General features: G+C 41.4%; 1 protein-coding gene and 1 long non-coding RNA gene across 26 annotated transcripts in view; both read right to left on the bottom strand.

The window, feature by feature from the left end:
• Positions 1-2,368: 2,368 nt before the first annotated feature.
• Positions 2,369-4,689, bottom strand: LOC144337340 (uncharacterized). Its single transcript, XR_013410331.1, has 2 exons — positions 4,521-4,689; positions 2,369-4,038 (listed from the first exon to the last, which is right to left on the bottom strand). It is a non-coding gene; the product is annotated as an uncharacterized LOC144337340 (long non-coding RNA).
• Positions 4,690-11,004: 6,315 nt separating this feature from the next.
• Positions 11,005-21,710, bottom strand: part of LOC694533 (uncharacterized) — a 32,113-nt gene continuing 21,407 nt past the window's right edge. For 9 of the 25 annotated variants that reach the window (XM_028841716.2, XM_077980749.1, XM_077980723.1 and 6 more), the window contains 4 exons: positions 16,814-16,904; positions 16,482-16,733; positions 16,156-16,248; positions 11,005-14,308 (listed from right to left, as the gene is read on the bottom strand). In XM_028841716.2, coding sequence (XP_028697549.1) covers positions 12,315-14,308; positions 16,156-16,248; positions 16,482-16,515 — 2,121 coding nt within the window. In that variant the 5' untranslated portion in view covers positions 16,516-16,733; positions 16,814-16,904 and the 3' untranslated portion in view covers positions 11,005-12,314. Of the gene's footprint in view, positions 14,309-16,155; positions 16,249-16,481; positions 16,769-16,813; positions 16,952-21,710 lie in introns of those variants that run through there. The other 16 variants (XM_028841707.2, XM_077980705.1, XM_077980730.1 and 13 more) reach the window with 5 other exon arrangements.

The raw sequence follows: 21,710 nt of genomic DNA, 5'->3' as shown, positions 1-21,710 counted from the left end.
TTACAGATTTACCATCCTACTTCCCACAATGCTCATATCCTTGATCCATTACAATAGACACCTCGTCCATCTCTGCGCACAGCCCTGATCCATCACAGTAGCCACCTCGTCCACCTCTGCTCACAGCCTTTATCCATTACAGCAGCCACCTCATCCATCTCTGCTCACAGCCTTTATCCATTACAGTAGCCACCCCGTCCACCTCTGCTCACAGCCTCGATCCATTACAGTAGCCACCTCGTCCATCTCTGCTCACAGTCTTTATCCATTACAGTAGCCACCTCGTCCATCTCTGCTCACAGCCTTTATCCATTACAGCAGCCACCTCGTCCATCTCTGGTCACAGCCTCGATCCATTACAGTAGCCACCTCGTCCATCTCTGCTCACAGCCTTTATCCATTACAGCAGCCACCTCGTCCACCTCTGCTCACAGCCTCGATCCATTACAGTAGCCACCTCGTCCATCTCTGCTCATAGCCTTGACCCATTACAGTAGCCACCTCGTCCACCTCTGCTCACAGCCTCGATCCATTACAGAAGCCACCTCGTCCATCTCTTCTCACAGCCTAAACTAATCTATTAGTTTAGTTTAGCCAGAGGGAAGAAAAGGAAGCCAACGCGGGTCCCGAACACACATTTTATAAGAGCATAAGAAATTTAAAAATAGCAAAGTATATCACGAAGTTTGTAATAGATATGCATGATTAAAATTACTATTTTAGTCAATATATTCCATAGACAAATTTACATATGTGAAAAGACAATTTCATAATTAATGTCAAGAATATGGCTTATGTTTTTATCTTTGCAAAACGCAGGGGCACTGGGAAGGAAGAATTTATAATCGTGGGGAGTGCATATGATACTGGAGAGAGCCTTTTGACAAGGGCGGAAATGGCATCATGAGATATGCTATGGTCATACCTATGTGGGAGCACAGCTAGCTATGGTCTCCCCCATCCAACCCACTGGGCAGTGTTCAGTTACCAATATTGAGGTAGAGCTCACTCTCCCAGGTCAGAAGAGAAAATCTACACTGCAGTCAGAAGCCACTGTGTAGGAAACCCCTTTCAGATAGAGACAAGGGATTATTTGACCTTTTATCTGTAGTGCCTAGTACAATGTCCAGAACACAACAGATATTCCATATTCACAGTCACATCCTATGTATCTGTATTTTTTTTCCAGCAGGGACTGGCAGTCCTAAGCTTCGTTATTATGGTGAGCCAGTGCCCACATGAACAGTATCATCTTAGCACTGTCACCTGGACACCCACTTAAATGCTCTTATTTTAGCTAGTTAAAGTGTGGTCTATGAGTTTGCACTTTAATAAGATCCCCCGGTTAATCTTGCGCATGTTACTGGGAAGCACTGGGGTCCTACATCATATGTGACAGGCTCTCACAGTCACCATCATCACGGGAAGCTGCATTTAGAGCATTTAACTATATGGGCTCTGAAATCAGACGACTTAGGTTTAGACTTGCTTCTACTTCTTACTAAGTAGAGAATTCTGGGGTGAAAACTTTACAAGGCCCAGTTTTATCACGTCCAAATTGGAGGCACAGGGAAATTATAGCGTTTTGCATAGAATATCGTTTTCAGTATAAAATGAAATAGTATGCAGGAAGCTTCTGCCATATGCTAGGTGCACAATAATTATTAGTTAATAGTAACTCATTTAATCCTAAGAGGTCTATAAATTTGTACATAATTTTTTGTGACTACCCAAATTTTCATAATTAATCTAGATTTAAAATCAAGGAATGTTCTTACTTGTAGTTGGCAATCAGTATGACATACCAAAATCATATGTATTTTATTGTTGGTGGGGATATAAGAAATTTGCCATCAAAAGAGGGAGGATAATCTTTGTTTGCAGACTCCAGAAAGCTGTCTCTCATATAAGAGTTTGCAATTTCTGGGGGGAAAAAAGAGAAAGTCGATTGCGTAAATAAACATTACCATAGAGTCTTCTCTATGGCAACATCAGAAATGAAAGCTGAGTCTCATCTTCCTAATAATCTGCAAAGATGAGTGAAATGCAACCGACTGAGCATCCAGCTAAAGGAGGAGAGAACTTGAGTGGCACAGGAGGAAACCATGTTGCCGCTAGGGAAATCAACATGACCAGCATTCCTCTGCCCTCCTCCGAGGCTAAGGGTGGGTTAAATATCAGTGGCTGACCTCAGATAATGGAATGAGCAAAAGAGCTATAAAAATGCCTGCATTACATAACTAAGAGGGTGGGAAGGGATTTTTTTAAAAAGGCAATTCCTAGTTGGGTTCCTTCCTGTTTACCCCATTGGTGAAGCTAGTGTTGCCCTAGGATTCTGGGAATGGCTGCAGACACAACAAACACTGAGTAGACGAAATTCACAGTAATTTATTCGTCACACATACTCCGCCCAGCAGAGGAAGACACTGCATCTATGCAGGTCTACCCGGGGATTGCACTCTGAAGCAGAGGGTGAGGGAGGCAGGCCTCGTAGAAATCAGAGGGTGGGGAAACCCCTGGTCCCTTGAGGGATATGTTTGACTATTTCAAAGAGTTTTGCAGTCTGGTGGGGGCATGAAAGCCATTATGCTGAGGACCTGGTGGGGTGCTGCATGAAATTTTAGGTGTCACAATACAATTGACCCCTGATGCTTTAACATCAGATATTTATTTTAATGATGACTAATATTTTAAGAGGCTGAGAGAAGGCTGTTGAGACACTGTAATAAGTGCTTGGGGCATGAGAGATTAGTAAGGCCACAGTTATGAGTAATGAAATGTGGAAGCAGATGTAAAGCTACTGCCCCCATTTGTTTCGCAGGAGGCAAGAAAGGAGGCCTCTGGCAGCACAACTGTGTTTGTAAATATGTGGGTGACTTCATGCATTCCCCATGCATTGGTTCTGGCAAGACAAGCATGTTCGTAAATATCTGGGTGACGTCATGCATTCCCCCATGCATTGGTTTAGAGATCTGGGGTCTCTGGCAGCACAAGTGTGTTCGTAAATATTTCGGTGATGTCCTGCATTCCCCATGCACTGGTTTAGAGATCCGGGGCCTCTAGCAGGACAAGCGTGTTCGTAAATATCTGGGTGATGTTATGCATTCCCCATGCGTTGGTTTTCATGTTTCCAGTGAGTTGGTGGACAAGTCTGATATTACTGATCCACATGCAGCAGGCAGCTTCCTGTACGGAGCTACCTCCACCCCTTGGACAGTCCAGGACTGAATGGTTGTCAAAAATGCGAACTCTTTGATGTCCATTAAAGGCAACTGAGAGAACTGTGTAGCACTGGTGCAAAAAGTGCACTTTCCTAAGGAGTATGAACTTAGAGTAACCAAAGTCTGTGGCAATAGTGGAACCCAGCAGGTCATCCTCTCGCTACTTTGTAACTTAAATAGGAATTCTTTGAGGAGCTCAGTCTATCTCTCAACTAAAGCAGCTGCCTGCAGCCGATAGGGGCAGCGGAAACTCTACTGGACATCTTCTTCACAAGTCCAGCAGTGTTTTCTGATGAAATGTTGCCTTGGTCCCCATCAGTAGTGTCTGGAACTCTGCAGGGGATAAGGAGTGTCCCTGTAAGATCCGTACTGTGTCCCTGGTTAAAATAAAGGCGTCTGTTACCTTGACTGATATTCTGAATATCCCTGAGACAAGAAGTTTCTTTAATTCAATGGGGAGGGGAGGTGGACAATTCTTGGCAATTGCCAAAAAGTTTGTAAAAATGTACAAATAGGGCTAATTGTTGGCCCAGCATCAGTGCTGAGATGACCATCTGAAGTTTGGCTGGTCGTGCTGAGGCTTGGGTGTCATCCTTTATCAGGGACATCCTAGCTGAGGGAGGGAAGGCAGCAGCATCCCACTGAGCTCCATCATGTCCGATGATGGCATCCATTCAGAAGGCAGATGAACTTCATTGCTGGTCACTCAGGGGATCCCAAGGGGCCTGGGAGAAGGGTGACTTCCAGCACCACAGTCTGAGGATGGAGGCGGCCAGTACCAGCACCACAACCTGAGGATGGAGGAGGCCAGTGCTTCCTGTAGATGAGAATGGCAGGGGTTCCAGATTTGACTCCATCCTGAGGCAAGGAGGTCTCTGCAGCTATGCCAAGGCTGTGGGGTGCTGCTTCCCAAGGCTTGATGGCCAGATGGGCATGAAGGCTCATGGACATGGACACAGAGCCCTCTGTTTCCAGATGGTCCAGTATGTGGTCAGCAATTACTGCCCTGATGCTGTACAGCACAGGGCCAAAAGGGGGCAGGTTTGTTTTCTACATCAGAAGCCCATGGACAACTTATAGCCACCATATGCAACCCAGATACTTCAGGAAGCATGAGAAGAGGTTGCTCAAGCACCTGCAGTGTGTTCTCTGATGGAATTCATAGGAGCTCCTGTTAATTTAAATTTGGGCAGATTCCAGGATCACTTGAGCCCAGAAGTTCAAGACCAGCCTGGGTAACATGGCAAGACCTTTTCTCTACCAAAAAAAAAAAAATTAGCTGAGTGTGGTGGCACACACCTGTGGTCCTATCTACTTGGAAGGCTGAGATGGGAGAATTGCTTGAGCTCTGGAGGTCGAGGCTGCAGTGAGCTGAGATCACGCCACTTCATACCAGCCTGGGTGACAGAGCAAGACTGTGTCTCCAAAAAACAAAACACAAATTAAAGAATGTTGGGCTTCTATTAACCTTGTGGACGCTCAGAGAATCAATAACTGTTTCTTGAAAGTGTCGGGAATAGAGCAGCCGCATGTTTACCAAGGCATTTTCAGGAATTGAAGCAAAGTGGCACGCCCTTGCACTATTGTGCTGGAGAAAGGTCCATTCCCTTTGTGGAAGCCTCCTTGTGTCTGTGTGTCCTTAGTGTGTAAAATGAATTTTCTCTGAGAATGATGTGATCAGTATGTCACACCTGTGCTCCTGCAGAAAGGTGGTTGTAGTGTGATCTTGTCTGTGAAGCCTGCATGCAATGACAAGGCTGCCAAGGCATTTCATGGGTCACCTGGTCCCTTCAGAGATGAAGGCAGGCTGTGACTGAGACTCTGTTAAAATAGGTACAAAACAGAACATGTTATCCAAATCTATAACAACAAAATATTTACCAGTTGCATGAATATGTATATAGGTTTATTATAAGGAATTGGCTCATGTGGTTATGGAGGCTAAGAATTTCCAGGACCTGCAGTCAGTAAGCTGGAGACCCAGGACTGCCAATGGTGGAATTCCAGTCCAAGTCTAAAGTCCTGAGAGCCAGGAAAGCTGATGGCATAAGTTACAGTCCAAGTCTGACTTCAAAGGCAAGAGAAGATCTACATCTCAGTTCTGAAATCATCAGACAGAGTGAATTCTCTCTTCCTCTACCTTTGTGTTTTATTTGGGTTTTTAATGGATTGGATGAGGCTCATTCACAATGGGGAGGGCAACCACTTTACTAAGTCTACATATTCAAATGTTCATCTCATCAAGGAACACCCTCACAGACACACGCAGAATGTTTAACCAAGTATCAGGCAACCCAACTTGGCAAATAAAATTATCCATCATAAGGTGAAAGATGTACACGATCTGAAGAGAAACCAGCAATGCAGGGACAGTTAAACATCTGCAAGTCAACAAATATGATACACCATATAAACAGCATTAAAAACAAAAATCACATGATCATCTCAATTGACGCAGTAAAAGGATTTGACAAAATCCAGCATCACTTAAAACCCTCAGCAAAATCGACATAGAAAAAGCATTTGACAAAAATCCAGAACTCCTTTACGATTAAAACCCTCAGCAAAATCAACATAGAAGGCACATACCTTAAGGTAATAAAAGCCATATATGACAAACACGCAGCCAACATTATACTGAATGGGGAAAAGTTGAAAGCATTCCCCCTGAGAACTAGAACATGACAATGATGCCCACTTTCACCACTTCTATTCAACATAGTACTAGAAGTCCTCACCAGAGCAATCAGATAAGAGAAACAAAGGTTATCGATATCTGTAAAGAGGAAGTCGAACTGTCGCTCTTTGCTGATGACATGATCGTATACCTAGAAAACCCTAAAGACTCATCCCAAAAGCTACCAGAACTGGTAAATGAATTCAGCGAAGTTTCAGGATACAAAATTAATGTAAATCATTAAATTAATACAAATCAGTGGCTCTGCTATACACTAACAGTAATCAAGCCATGAATCAAATCAAGAACTCACCCCCTTTTATAATAGCTGCAATAAAAACCTTAGGAATATTATAATTCCTATAATTATAATAGTATATTCCTATAATTGTAACTTGCATGCAATCTTTGCAGATAAAATCTTAATTATATCTTGAATACTTAACTGAAGAGGCCAAAGGTATCTACAAGGAAAACTACAAAACACTGCTGATAGAAATAATAGATACAAACAAATGGAAACACATCCCATGCTAATAGATGGGTAAAATCAATACTGTGAAAATACCAGACAGCCAAAAGCAATCTACAAACTCAATGCAATCCCCATCAAAGTGCCAATATCAGTCTTCACAGAACTAGAAAAATTCATATGGAACAAAAAAAGACATATAAGGGACAAACCTTAAGGTAACAAAAGCCTAGAACCAAAAAAGAGTCTGATAGCCAAAGCAAGACTAAGCAAAAAGAACAAATATAGAATTTGACTTCAAACTATACTATAAGGCCATAGTCATCAAAACAGCATGGTACTAGTATAAAAATAGGCATACAGATCAATGGAACATAATAGAGAACCCAGAAATAAAGCCATATACTTACAGTCATCTAATCATCAACAACTCAAACAAAAACATAAAGCAGGGAAAGCACACCCTATTCAACAAATGGTGCTCGGATAAATAGCAAGCCACACACAGAAGAATCAAAGTGGATCCTCATTTCTCACCCTATACAAAAATCAACTCAAGATGGATCAAGGACTTAAATCTAATACCTGAAACCATAAAAATTCTAGAAGATGATATTGGAAAAACCCTTCTAGACATTGGCTTAGGCAAAGACTTCATGACCAATAACCCAAAAAACATGTGCAACTAAAACAAAGATAAATAGATGGGACTTAATTAAACTAAAAAGCTTCTCCACAGTAAAAAGAAATAATCGGCAGAGTAAACAGATAACCTATAGAGTGGGATAAAATCTTCGCAATCTATACTTCTGATTAAAGGACTAATATCCAGAATCTGCAAGGAACTCAAACAAACCAGCAAGAAAAAAAGTGCCGTCAAAAAGTGGGCTAAGGACATGAATAGACAATTCTCAAAAGAAGATCTACAACTGGCCAACAAACACATGAAAAAATACTCAACATAACCAATTATCAGGGAAATGCAAATTAAAACCACAATACAATACAATGCCACCTCACTCCTATAAGAATGGTCATAATCAAAAAATCAAAAAATAATAGATGATGGCATGGATGTGGTAAAAAGGGAACACTTTTACATTTTTTGGAGGGAATGTAAACTAATACAACAGCTATGGAAAAGAGTGAGGAGATTTCCAAAAGAAGTAAAAGCAGATCTATCATTTGATCCAGCAATCCCACTCCTGGGTATCTACCCAGAGGAAAAGAAGTCATTCTATGAAAAAGATACTTGCACATGCAGGTTTATAGTAGCACGATACGCAATTGCAAGAATTTGAAACCAGCCTACATGCCCATAAATCAATAAGTCAATAAAGAAAATGTGGTATATATATTTACCACGGAATACTACTCAGCCATAAGATGGAATGAAATAATGCATACACAGCAAAAAGTGAAGTAACTTAGGAATAGAAAACCAAACATTGTATGCTCTCACTCATAAGTGGGAGCTAAGCTAAGAGGATGCAAAGGCATAAGAATGATACAATGGTCTTCGGGGACTCGGGGGAAAGGCTGGGAGTGGTGGGGTGGGTGTGGTGAGGGATAAAACACTACACATTGGGTACACTTGGGTGACAGTTACACCAAAAATCTCAGAAATCGCCACTAAACAACGTATTCATATAACAAAATACCACCCGTTCCCCAAAAACCTATTGAAGTTTTTAAAAACCCATCATATTCCCCAAAAACCTATTGACAAAAAAAAAATTAACCACAATAATATTAGGCATTGAGTATGGCAGCGTTGATGGATGGGAGCACTGCACTAACATTACAGCAATCCACTGTGAAACATTTATTATTGGCAAGTTTAAGAACAGGTCAAATTCTACCGCTAAATGTTGAAGCAATGAGGATAATCACCCCTTCACTAATTAATTAGGTCTTATATAAGTTTTATTTATCTGAAGTCAAGTTGTAATTTTTTTTGCACCATATTTCCTAATTTATCAACATGACGAGGCCAGGCACCATGGCTCAGGCCTGTAACCCTAAACCCAACACAAAACTCTACCCTAACCACTAACCCTAACTGCTAACCTTAAACCCCAACCCTAACCACTAGCCTAGCCCTAAATCCTAACCCAAACACTACCGTGACCCTGACCCGAAACCTAACCTATAACCTAACCCTAACCATAACCCCTAGCCATAGCCCCAACCCTAACCAAACCCTAAACCCTAACACCCTAAACCATAACCCTAAGCCTAACCCAACCCCAACTCCAAACCTTAACCCCAATGCTAACTCCCAACCCAAGCCCTTAAACCCTAACTCTAACCATGAACCTGAACCCTGAACCCCTAACAACAAGCCACGGCCCGAGCTCTAACCCTAATCCCTAACTCTAACCCCTAATCCTAACACTTAGTGCAAGCCCTAGACCTAATCCAAACCCCAAACCCTAACCCTTAACCCTAACCCCTAACCCCTGGACCTGGCCATGGCCCTGACCCTGACGCTTACCCTGACCCTGACCCTGACCCATAACACCTAACACTAACCCAACCCTAACCATAACAACTAGCCTAGCACTACTAATAGGCCTAGCCCTAACCCATAACCCTAACCCTAAACTCTAACCCAAACCATACCACTGACCCCCTAAACCTAACTCTAACCCAAACCCGAACCCCAACTGCAACACCAAACTCTAACCTAACACAACCCCAACTCTAACCCTTAACCCTTAACACTAACCCTCAACCCACTACCCCTAACCCTACCTTAACCCTAACCCACTAAACCTAATTTTAACCCAAACCCGAACAACCACAACCCGAATCATAACCTTTAACACTAACACTCTAACCACCGAACCCTAACCACTAAGCCTACCCTAACCCTAAACCCTAGCCCCAACTCCAACACCAAATCTATGCCTAACTTAAACCACTAACCCCAATCCAAAACCAACACCAACTGCAACCCTAACCCCTACCACCAAACCCTAACCTTAACCACTAACATGAACCCTAACCCTAACACCAACCCCAACCCATAATCATAAACTCAATACATACCCGCAAACGCAACTCCAACCCCTAACTCTAACAATAAAACCTAACTCTAGGCCTAGCCCTAATCCTAACCCCAACCCAACCCCAACCTAACCCAAACATCTAACCCTAGCTGCTACCCTACGCTAAACCTAACCCTACCCTAACCCTAACCCAACCCCAAAACCTAACCCCTAAACCTAACCTCTAAACCTAACCGTAACCCAAACCCTAATCACTGACCCTAACCCTGTCCTAACACTAGCCCTAACCCTAGCCCAATCCTAACTGGACCACTGACCCTTTAATGCTGAACATGACGTTGACCCTAACACTTGACCCCCGACCCCTACCCTAACAACCCTAACCCTAAAGCTACCCTAACCTCAGCCCCTGGCCCTAACCCTAATCCAACCTGAACCCTAACACCGAACCCCTTAGCCCTAACCCTAACCACTAGCCCTAACACTTAACCCTAAACCATAGCCCTCTTAACCCTAACCCTAATACTAACCAGGAACCCCAACACCTAGCATTAAACCCTAACCACTAACCCAAACCCTTGCCCTAACCCAAGACCTAGCTTTAGCACAGACCTAGCTCTAACCCTAACTCGTAGCCCTAACCCGAAGCCCAAACCCTAACTGCAAGCCCCGACCAGGACCTTGACCCTAACCCCTAACCTTAACCCTAATCCCTAAACCAAACCCTAGCCCTACCCCTACACTTAACTTTAAACCAACCCTATGCCTAACCTTTACCCCTAACCATGACCCTGACCCCAGCCCCGGCCCTGAACCTAATACCTAACCTCAAGCCTAATCCTAGCATTAACCCTAAGTCCTAAACCCTAACAACCCTAACCCTAACCCTAACCCCTAACCCTAGCCCTAACTCCAACCCCCAACCCTAAACCTTAACCCCAACCCCTATCCATAACCTGAACACACATCCCTAACCTTCTAACCCTAACCCTCATCCTAATTCTAAGCCTTAACCCTAACCCCAACCCTTACCGTAACACAAACCCTCTAATTGTAGCCCATAACCCTAACCCAAACCCTAAACCCTAACCCTAATCCAACAGCAACCCTGTTAACGCAAAACATTAACCCTAACCTTAAAATGTAACCGCAACCCAAATCCCAAAGCTGACGTATCCTAATCCATAATCTATTCTAATCCTAACCACAACCCCTAAACTCTAACTCCTTATGCTAATGCCATCCCCAACCCCAACATTATACCCTAATCCTAACCCTCACGCTGACAGCAACCCTAAATCTCACCATAACAATTGTAAACCTATCTTTGGATTCTAGGCCGTGACCCTGAGTGACCCTAACCCTGCTCCCTTGTTACACATTCCCATTTCACCATGCCGTATTTGGAATCGAGCCGTGTCACTCCACTGCTGCAAAATCCTATTCGTCAAGATCCTGTATACCTTACCTTGCCTCAGCAGGTGTCTGTCTTTGACACGTTCTTCAATACTGCTCTTCCCCATTAAACTACTGTACTCAGGAAAAAAACGTTGCCACACTTGTGTGCACCACTTACCATGGATTAACACACGTCCTAAAGGAGTAAGCCAAGGATAGACATTTTTGTTTATTTTTATTTTTAATTTTTGTTGGGACACAGTAGGTGTATGTGATTCCTTCAGTCTTAAAGCAGCCATCTTCTCCCACCTATGGCTCCCAAGGCCATCACAGGGGTCCTCAGCACTTCAGTACCACAGGATCTGAGAAAATGTGGAAGGTTTTATGTCGTCCTGTGTAAGGGCCAGGCCCGTAAGGATCATCACTTGCATACTTTGTTTTGTTTTGTTTTTGAGACGGAGTCTTGCTCTGTCGCCCAGGCTGGAGTGTAATGGCGCAATTTTGGCTCACTGCAACCTCTGCCTCCCGGGTTCACACAATTCTCCTGCCTCAACCTCTAGAGTAGCTGGGATTACAGGTGCACACCACCATAACTGGCTATTAATTTTTCTATTTTTTAGTAGAAATGAGGTTTCACCACATTGGTCAGGCTAGTCTCAAACTCCTGACCTCGTGATCTGCCCAACTCAGCCTCCCAAAGTGCTGGGATTACAGGCGTGAGCTACCACTCCCAGCCACATGGGTACATATTCTACTGCAGAGCTGTTATCTGATGCAGCCACAAAAACAGAGGGCTGAGAAATGCCGTGTGTCCAACAGAAAAAGGTGTGAATTTTGTAGAACACATTTAGCCAGTCTCTGACACACAGGATTTCTCTCGTGTGAATTCCCTAATACCTGCTGAGGTGTTACTTCAGACAAAAGGATTTTGCACATTCATTACACTTTTTTTTTTTTTTTTTTTTTTTGAGATTGGAGTCTCGCTCTGTCGCCCAGGCTGGAGTGCAGTTGCACCATCTCGGCTCACTGCAACCTCCAACTCCCAGGTTCATGCCATTCTCCTGCCTCAGCCTCCTGAGTAGCTGGGACTACAGGTGCCCGCCACCTCGCCCGGCTAGCTTTTTTGTATTTTTAGTAGAGACGGGGTTTCACCGTGTAAGCCAGGATGTTCTCCATCTCCTGACCTCATGATCCACCCTCCTCGGCCTCCCTGCCCTCCTCGGCCTCCCAAAATGCTGGGATTAGAGGTGTGAGCCACCGCGCCCAGCCCACATTCATTACACTCTTAGGCTTTCTCCCTTGTGAGAATTTCTTGACGCCTCCTGAGGTCTGACTTCTGCTAAAAGGTGTTTCCAACACTCATACAGCCACAGGGCTTTCCCTGTGTGACTTCTCTGATGGGTATTAAGGCTTGACTTGTGGTTGAAGGATTTCTCACACTGGTTACATGCACAGGGTTTATTTCCTGTATGCATCCACTGATATGCTGTAGGATTTCATTTGCTACTAAGGCTTTTCACACCTTCAGTATGTTAACAGGCCTCTTCACCTGAGTGAGTTCTGTAATGTACAGTGAGGGCTGACTTCTGGTAGAAAGCTTTCCTACATTCTTTGCATTCATATGGTTTCTCATGTGTGTGAATTCTCTGATGTCTATTGAGAGTTGACTTCTGGCAAAAGCTTTTCCCACATTCTTTGCATTCATACGGCTTCTCCCCTGTGTGAATTCTTTCATGTATCATGAGGGATGACTTCTGGTAGAACATTTTCCCACATTCCTTACATTCATGGGATTTCTTCCCCATGTGAATTCTTTCATGTACAGTGAGGGCTGACTTCTGGAAGAAGGTTTCCCTACATCCATTACATTTATAAGGCTTCTGTCCTGTGTGAGTTTTCTGATGCCTGCTGTAGTTCGCCCTCTGACGAAAGGTTTTTCCACATTCGTTACACTTGAAGGGTTTTTCTCCTGTGTGAGTTCTCTGATGTGTGGTGAGCACTGACTTCTGGTAGAAGGATTTTCCACATTCATTACATTCGTAGGGTTTCTCCCCTGTGTGAGTACTCTGATGCATCCTCAGGTTTGACTTCTGGCTAAAAGTTCTCCCACATTCATTACACTCATAGGGTTTTTCCCCTGTGTGAGTCCTCTGATGTTTAGTGAGAACTGCCTTCTGGTAGAAGGTTTTCCCACATTCACTACACTCATAGGGTTTTTCACCTGTGTGAGTACCCTGATGCATCCTGAGGTTTGACTTCTGGCTAAAGGTTTTTCCACATTTATTACATTCATATGGTTTCTCACCTGTGTGAGTTCTCTGATGTATAATGAGAACTGAATTCAGGCAAAATGTTTTTCCACATTCATTACATTCATAGGGTTTTTCTCCTGTGTGAGTTCTCTGATGTACAGTAAGTTTTGACTTCTGAGCAAAAGTTTTCCTGCATTCTTTACATTCATATGGCTTCTCACCTGTGTGAGTTCTCTGATGTACTGTGAGGGCTGACTTATGGTAGAAAGCTTTCTTACATTCTTTACATTCATATGGCTTCTCACCTGTGTGAATTCTCTGATGTACAGTGAGGACTGACTTCTGATAAAAGGTTTCCCCACATTCATTACACCTATATGGTTTCTCTCCTGTGTGAATTCTCTGATGTACATTGAGGGCTGACCTCTGGTAGAAGGTTTTCCCACATTCCATACATTCATAAGGTTTCTCTCCTGTGTGTATTCTGTGATGATAAATAATGGCTGACATTTGGCAGAAGGTTTCCCCACATTCATGACATTCATAGGGCTTTTCCCCTGTGTGGATTCTCTGATGAACAATTAGGTTTGACTTCTGACAGAACGATTTCTCACATTTGGTACATGCAAAGGGTTTCTCCCGTGTATGTGTTCTCTGATGATTTGCAAGGTATGATTTCTTAATGAAGGATTTCTCACATAGTACACATTTATAGGGTTTCTCTCCTGTGTGTATTTTCTGATGTTTGGTAAGCTTAGACTTTTTACAGAACACTTTCCCACATACACAACATTCGACATTTATCTTCCGGCAAGTGAGTGCTGACTTATCACAGGATTTCCCACGCTCACTATAGGTACATGGAGTCTTTCCACCGTGACCCTTCTCTGCCTCAGTGCTGAAGGCTTTTCCTTGTCTACTATACTCAAAAAGCGGCTGCTCCATATGAATCTTGTTATGGTGACTAAAATACTCATGACACGTGAGAGATTTCCCAGTTATACTTCGAGCATCAGGTTTTCCTCCTGCCTGCATTTCATGAGGCTCAATCGAGATATGTATGTTCTGACTTACATTTAACTCCTCAGGCCTCATTCCTGAATAGTGTGCATTATTTACCATCACATCTGGAATATGGTTTAAGCTCAAATTAAGTATTTTTCCTAATTCAACTGTTTCCTTGGTTGATGTTTTGCTGTTGGTGACTGCAACTTGCCATATACGTCTATGATGAATTTCCTGGCTTCTTTCAATTATATCAACTGTCTGGACACCTGTAACGAAGAAAAAACAAAACAAAACAAAGCAAAACAAAAATCCATGAACCACACACAAGCATTTGTTATGGAATGCTTATATAAAGACTCAATGAAGTTATTTTCTCTCCTAGTGGCATAAGATTCTTTAAAAATCAATAATCAGGACTGGTTTTATAAGCACATGGCTGTTCCTACTAACTTAAGAAATTACATTACTAGATTTTCTAATGTGAAATTATGTTTTTCACTGTTGTTTCATTAAAAATATTTGGTAAAAAATATTCACCTACACCTAGTTGTAATTTTCCCCTAAGGGCTTATCACCTGCCAACTGTTTTCTCTATTGTTTTTCTCCATTTCATTCTTGTAACAATGGGAGGCATCTTGTGCTATTTTTCTCATTCCGTCTTGAAGATGATAAGGATCAGCTACCTGCAGGTGCCCACCATGGCCACTTGTCTTCAGGACCAGATTTTACACCAGTGTTTCTTTAGCTTTCATGCTTCCCTGGGAATGTCTATAGGCATCTGGGCATTTTTCAAATACAAAATCTCTCCTCCAAACTAGGTGAAGACTGCCTCTTTCAAATTTCTAACTTAACCTGACTCGCTTAGCTTCTCAGAACTGTAATAGATACATGAAGCTCCACTCCACCACTGTGGGCATCCCCTCCCTGCTGGTCCTAAGGATTCAGTTCTGGAACTGGGGTGGGGTTCACCATCTTTGAAAAATCATTTATTGGCTCCTTCCGAGATGAATAGACCTGATATTCTCCCCCCAAATTCTTGGCACATCCATCCCTGCTTCATAATTCAATGCTTCTGAAGGCTTTTGTGTGTTCAAGTTTCAGCTGTCTCCTAGTTTTAGAGAAAAATGGGGTCTCTTGTACACTTCTCATTGTCTACTGCCAAACAGAAATCTCAGCCCTTCAACATGAAACCTTTGCTTCAATAGGCTTTGGAATCCAGAACCTCCTGGTTCTCTTCCAAATTCCAGGCCTATCCTGTTCCATGCTCTTATGCTGGGTCCTCCTCACTGTAAGGATTTCTGATGTCATTATAAAAAAAAGCCTCACTATGAGATTGTTCTTATTTTTTGTTCAACTCCCTAGGTGACCTCCTCTATAATTATGATTCTAAACACCAGCTTTGACTTACCGATTTTTAAGTTTGTATCTCCAATTGTGATGTCCACTCTTTACATATATATTTATATTCACCTACTATGTGCCACAATTGGAAAAGAGTTAAATTGAACTGGAGCTATGCCAAAGTTAACAACGCCTCTAACACTGCATTGTCTTACCATCTTTCCTAAATTTTATCCCTTTTTTACTCACTCTGGTTAAATATTACACATGGTTCTTTTACAACTACTTAACATATATTATTTTGTTTCTCTTATCACAAAGTACACTTTATGAAAAAAGACATTATTTTGACCATTGCTGTTATAAACACCAAGTATAAAGTTACCATGGCTTACAAGCTACTCGATTAAGATGTGTTGAAAGAATCAACGGATGTATGAATAAATGTCCGGGGGAAAAAAAACAGTCCATGAAAATGGAGGAAAAGAAAACAACTGAGAAAATTGAGAAATGAATAGCAAAAAAACATGTCTAAGAGCAAGGTAGGGACTAGATTGAGTAAATATTTTAAAATATTCGCAAAATAAAATGCAGGGATATATGCATGAAAGCCCTCCTTGGAGATGATAGAATTCACATGTTTGATGCATAAAGATCAGCTGTCCTCAGGTATGGGACCTGGGAGAAAAAGTGGTGAAAACAAGTCAACGATGCAAATATCTGCTGGGCTTTACTCTTCCTGGCTTCCCTGCCCAGGATGCAGTTGACTAACCTGAGAGGCACTGGTTTGCCCATTCTTCTCCTAACCATGGCTCTGCTCCTTGCTCCAACTTGAAGATCACCTCAGGTTTGGTAATGCAATGGCCTGGTAATGGGAAATAATGGAGGACTTAGCCAAACTGCAAAGTAAGGTCCTTTTCAGAATGACAACAGCTCGGTTTCAGAAGCTGTATAATGAAGGAGCCTATTTGAATCTTTTGTTAGAGAGGGTTGACACATTCTTCACATGGAATAGCATTAAACCTTATAAATGCTTCCTATACTTACCAACATGGAAGTAAGTGTTGCTTCTGGGGGTTACTGGGCAGCTTCACTCACCCAGTGACACCAGGCTGCTGTAGGTCTCCAGCATCACGTCCCTGTATAGTGTCCTCTGTGCATCATCCAGGTCCTGCCACTCCTCCCAGGTGAAGTGCACGGCCACCTCCTCAAAGGACACCAACCCCTGTAATGGCACATTTCTCCTCAAGTCATCAGCCCAGGGTCACAAGATAGGAATGTCAGAGTTCATTCTTCTGTAGCGGCATGTCTCTTATGTGTATCTTACATAAACTGTAGCTTCTCTGTACTCTATATGGAGAAAGAACAAGCATAGTAGAAGTATCCTGCCACTATCATGTTTTGTTAATAAAATAGATTACAAAGTTTACCTTGTAGATGTAGAATCATCCTTATTGTGAAAGATAAAAGTAGAAAAAAATTCTGTGATCTGGTATGATGACAAAAATTATAAACACATACCTAGAACAACATGATAGATGAATTAGTAGAGACATAAGTTTAATGTCGACTGCAGTAAGAAAGGAGAAAATACAGTTCCATATTGCATTAGAAAGTTGCACTTCATTGAAAAACCAAAGATGCTTAGTATTTCATGTGAACCATGTGTTCTCGTGACTTTGAGGCAACACTGGAGTCTAGTCATAAGGACACGAAGAACACATACCATATTAACGGAACTGCACACAGCACCATGTCTAGCTGAATGATCCCGGGCTGTGATGAGAGAGAACACAACACTGAAGGAACTGATTATGGAGTGAGTCTGCATGTAAATATCTGACCTAACTCCAAAAGTTATTTTAAAATTATTTATAAATTAAAATAATGTACATAAGCATCTGAACATTTCCTTCCTCATGCCCAATGACTGCTTGTGTCCACCCTTAGGGTGCACACTCCTATTTCCCTAACCACCGGGTGTAAATAATGTGTAAATCTGTGTAATGTTTACCCTCATCTGTGAGTGTAATGCGTGTAAATACCTGTAAGAACAAGTATGTTACATGACCAAATATGCATTTTCACAGTCGCCTAGAGGGAGAATGGGTAAGGACTTTGGGGAGATTCAGAGGGGAAGAAAACAGAGTGATAGATGACCACATTCATCCTATCACAGAGCAGTAAGAATACAGAACAGGGAAGCAATCCTTAAAAAGGAAAAGGGGAAAAGAAAAAGAATTTGGTGCTAATTTGCTGTGCAGAGGGTAAAATGGGGAGTTTCACTTTCAGATGATGCAGAATCATGTCTAGTGAGGTAATGGCACTGCAAATTTAGAAAATTAAAAATATGACGACCAGAAGTGACACAGACTTAGATCATATTGGAAACATCTGAGGTACTGTATGTGGGGATGTCCAACTAGCAACTGGATATACAATTCCAGAGTTCAGAAAAGATATCTAAGCAGAAGATAAATATGTGGGAAGTATCAGAATTTGTAAGGTACTCGTAGCCATCACAGTTTAAGAGATTAAAAGAAAAAATGAACAAATGCAGAATCTACAGAAACACTGACCAAGACAAACTTTCGAAGATTATTCTACAAATAAAGCTCAATATTAATAAGTATACTAATATAACCATATTCACAGTTCTATAAAGAAAAATTCTTCAATTTCGCACATGGACATACACAATGTACTTTTAGAAACACATTCCGGGTTTCTATTTCTGCATGTAAGAAGCTTGAAAGTCATCATTCCATCTTAACAACAAATGAAAAGCTGAAGAAACTGAAAAATCAGCAACTCTTCTTGGATCTGTAAGGGAGGGAGAACACAGGACAATCCACTGCCCCAAGATTGGAGATCTAGACAGGCAAAAACAAGAACAGAGATTCACTAGCAAAAATCACCATGGGAACCAGTGCAGGAGGAGGAAATTCTGAACTGTAACTGACAAACTGTGAGAGGCTCAGTGCGAACAACTCCAGAAGTTAAAAACTCCAGGGGGACCCAGTCATGAGGGTGACTCCACAGTACTGTGAAATTTACCACTAGGAGCTTAAGTAGCCTCCTACAGTAAATACTGGAGACAGCTCCCCTCCTGCTTCCACCTGCAGGCAGGCGGGGAAAAGGCAAATCATTTTGAAATATGAAAGAGTACTGCATTGCTTCTTAACCAGAGCCTAGCCTGATGTGGTATTAACAGCTTCAATGACCTAGGTGAAGGGAAATACCCAACTCCAACCCACTCTAGCCATCATGTCGCACCTAAAATAGAAGGGAAAAAAAAAAGAGCAACACTTGTGAAGTTCACAGTTCAAAAGAAAGAAGAGCTCACTAAAAGTCCTGTTGACAGGACTACAGACCACTTCGGCTATGGTCTAAAAGTGTGTGTCCCCGCAAAATCGTTACTTGGAAGCCTAACCTCTAATTTTACTGCAAGATTTGGAAGATACAAATTCAAGTGATTACCAAGGTTGGACTATTGGGAGATACCTGTTTTGATGACAAACACTGAGACCACACAATCGACTAGGCCAAAGTTATCTAGAAAAATGAGTTCACACATGGAAAAGTGTGAAACCCAGCTGTTCCTATTGTGTTTTCCAAAAATTAGGGACGTCTGCCTTACGAGACTCACGCTGCTCTCGGGTACACACATGGTAATCCTTTCATTTAAGCAGAGGCGCTCGCAGCACCTTCACAGCACCAGCCTCTCCCCAGAGAAAAGGGCCACCCAGACAATCCTGCTGCTGGATCTCACTCTGTCACCCAGGATGGAGTGTAGTGGCACAATCATAGACAACTGTAACCTCATGGGCTCAAGTAAATCCTCCCTCCTCAGCCTCCTGGGTAGCTAGGACTACAGAAGTGTACCACTATGCCCAGCTAATTTTTTTGTTGTTTTGTAGACATGAGATCTCACTGTGTTACTGAGGCTAATCTTGAATTCCTGGCCTAAGGCAGTCTTTCAGTCTCAGCCTCCCAAAGTATTGGGATTGAGACACAAACCATGGTGTGCAACTATATGACATTTTCTATATTCACTTATATTTCTATGGACATTCAGGTTGTTTTCATATCTTGCCATAATCCATTTTCAATTTACTTTTCTGTATGGTGTAAAATGTGGTCCAATTTTTTTGCATGTGGATAACCAGATTTCCCATCATTTACTGAAGAGTTTGTTTTCTCGTGTGTATTTGTATGCCTTTGTTGAAAATTAATTGACTCAGGCCAGGCTGACTGATACATTTCTGACCTCTCTATTCTGTTCCATTGGTCTATGTGTCTGTTTTTATGCCAGTGTCATTCCGTTTTGATGACTACAGCTTTGCTATGCAGTTTAAAATCGGGAAATATAATGCCTCCAGCTTTGCCTTTCTTACTCAAAATTGCTTTACTCTTTTATGATTCTAAACTTAAGAATTTTTTTTCTATTTTTCTGAAATATGCTATTGAAATTTTGATAGACTGATTTGAATCTGTATATCACTTTGGGCACTACGGATGTTTAAAGAAACCTTTTTCAGGAACACAACATATTTTGTTTTCTTTGTGTCTCCTATAATTGCTTTCATTAATATTTTACAGTTTTTGATGTATAGATCCTTCACCATCTTGGTTATATTTATTCCTAAGTACTTTATTCTTTTTGACATTATGTTAAATGGATTTATTTCTGGATTTTTGTCAGATATATTGTTAGGATATAGAAATGCAAGTGATACTTTTGGTACATTGGTACAATATCCTGAAATGTTACTTAATTAGTTTATTAGTTCAAAAAGTTATTTGATGTAATGAGGAGCACAGTGGACTGTGGTTACACATTAAATGATAGCTTCTGTTAGTATATCACCATGCCTCAAAAAGTGATCTGCTGTATTTCTGCTGTTACAAATTCAGTCGCATTTTTTAGTCCCAGTATTTTTTCTTCTAAAATATTTTTGTCTATCATTAGCTAATAATGTGTATCCTCTGCTTACTGTTCAATTGTGCTACCCATTTATCTTCCAGCCTAGTTAGTCCAACTTTCTAATAAAATTTTTAACAATGGTATGTTCATTTACTGTAAACTTAAATAGTAAATTTGTATGATAGTTTTACAGTTACCAAATAGGATTTAAAACATGTCAATTTGTTGCTACCAATGAATCTCTGGGGTCCTAATTTTAAACATTTATGTATCATGTCTATTAAATATGTACATGCAATGGCTTAGAATCAAGCCTAACATATCGTATGCACTAAGTATCAATCAAACCAATTTTTAAAATTATCACTTTCATACTATTAAAAATTATTTAGAGAGAAGAAAAAGATATAGGTCATATACCTGGATCTACATAAGGAAAGGAAGAGCAGTAAAGAAAGAATGAGGGTATCTTAACCAATCTACATATTATGTACAAACATATGCAATTATATACACATGCACAACTATGTGTGCTTATATGTAGTTGAAATGAATGATGACAACGACACAAGGGACAGGAAGATGGAAGAGAAAAATTATGTTAGAAGATAGTCACGCTACTTGTGAAGCAGTACAGTATTATTTGAAACTGGACTTGTAAGTGTATATTGAAACCCTAGGGCAACTTCTTAAACTAGTACAAAAAGTTTTAAAAATTATAGCTATAAAGAAAACACATGCTAAGAAAGAAGAGGAAATGGAATCATATAAAATGCTCAGTTAACATCTCAAAAGGCAGAAAGAGTAGAAGACAAAACAATATGGGAATAATAACAGTAACAAATACGGCAGTTATGAATTCAACTATATCAATAATCACTTTGAATATCAATGGTCTAAATTCACGAATTAAAACAGAGATTGTCAGAGTGGATCAAAATACAAGACCCAACTATATGTTGTCTACAAGAAACCCATTTTAAATATAAAGCCACTCATTAATTAAAAGTAAACAGAGAAAAATATACAATGCTAACAATAAGAAAGCAAGAGTGGCCAGGTGCAGTGGCTCACACCTGTAATCCCAGCACTTTGGGAGGCTGAGGTGGGTGGATCACTTGAGGTCAGGAGTTCGAAACCAGTCTGGCCAACAAGGTGAAACGTCTCTATTAAAAAAAATAAAAAAGTCAGCTGGACATGGTGTTGGGCACCTGTAATCCCAACTACTTGGGAGGGTGAGGCAAGAGAATCGCTTGAACCGAGGAGGCAGAGGTTGCAGTGAGCTGAGATCACGCCCTTGCACTCCAGCCTGGGCAACAAAAGTGAAACTCTGCCTCAAAAAAAAAAGAGTACCTATATTTCACACAAAGTAGACTTCAAAGAAAGTAAGTTATCATGGA

The sequence above is a fragment of the Macaca mulatta genome, chromosome 1 (assembly GCF_049350105.2).
Source record: "Macaca mulatta isolate MMU2019108-1 chromosome 1, T2T-MMU8v2.0, whole genome shotgun sequence".
Lineage (NCBI taxonomy): Eukaryota > Metazoa > Chordata > Mammalia > Primates > Cercopithecidae > Macaca > Macaca mulatta.
Note: the sequence above shows the minus strand (reverse complement) of the source record. Positions and strands in the feature narration are given on the sequence as shown.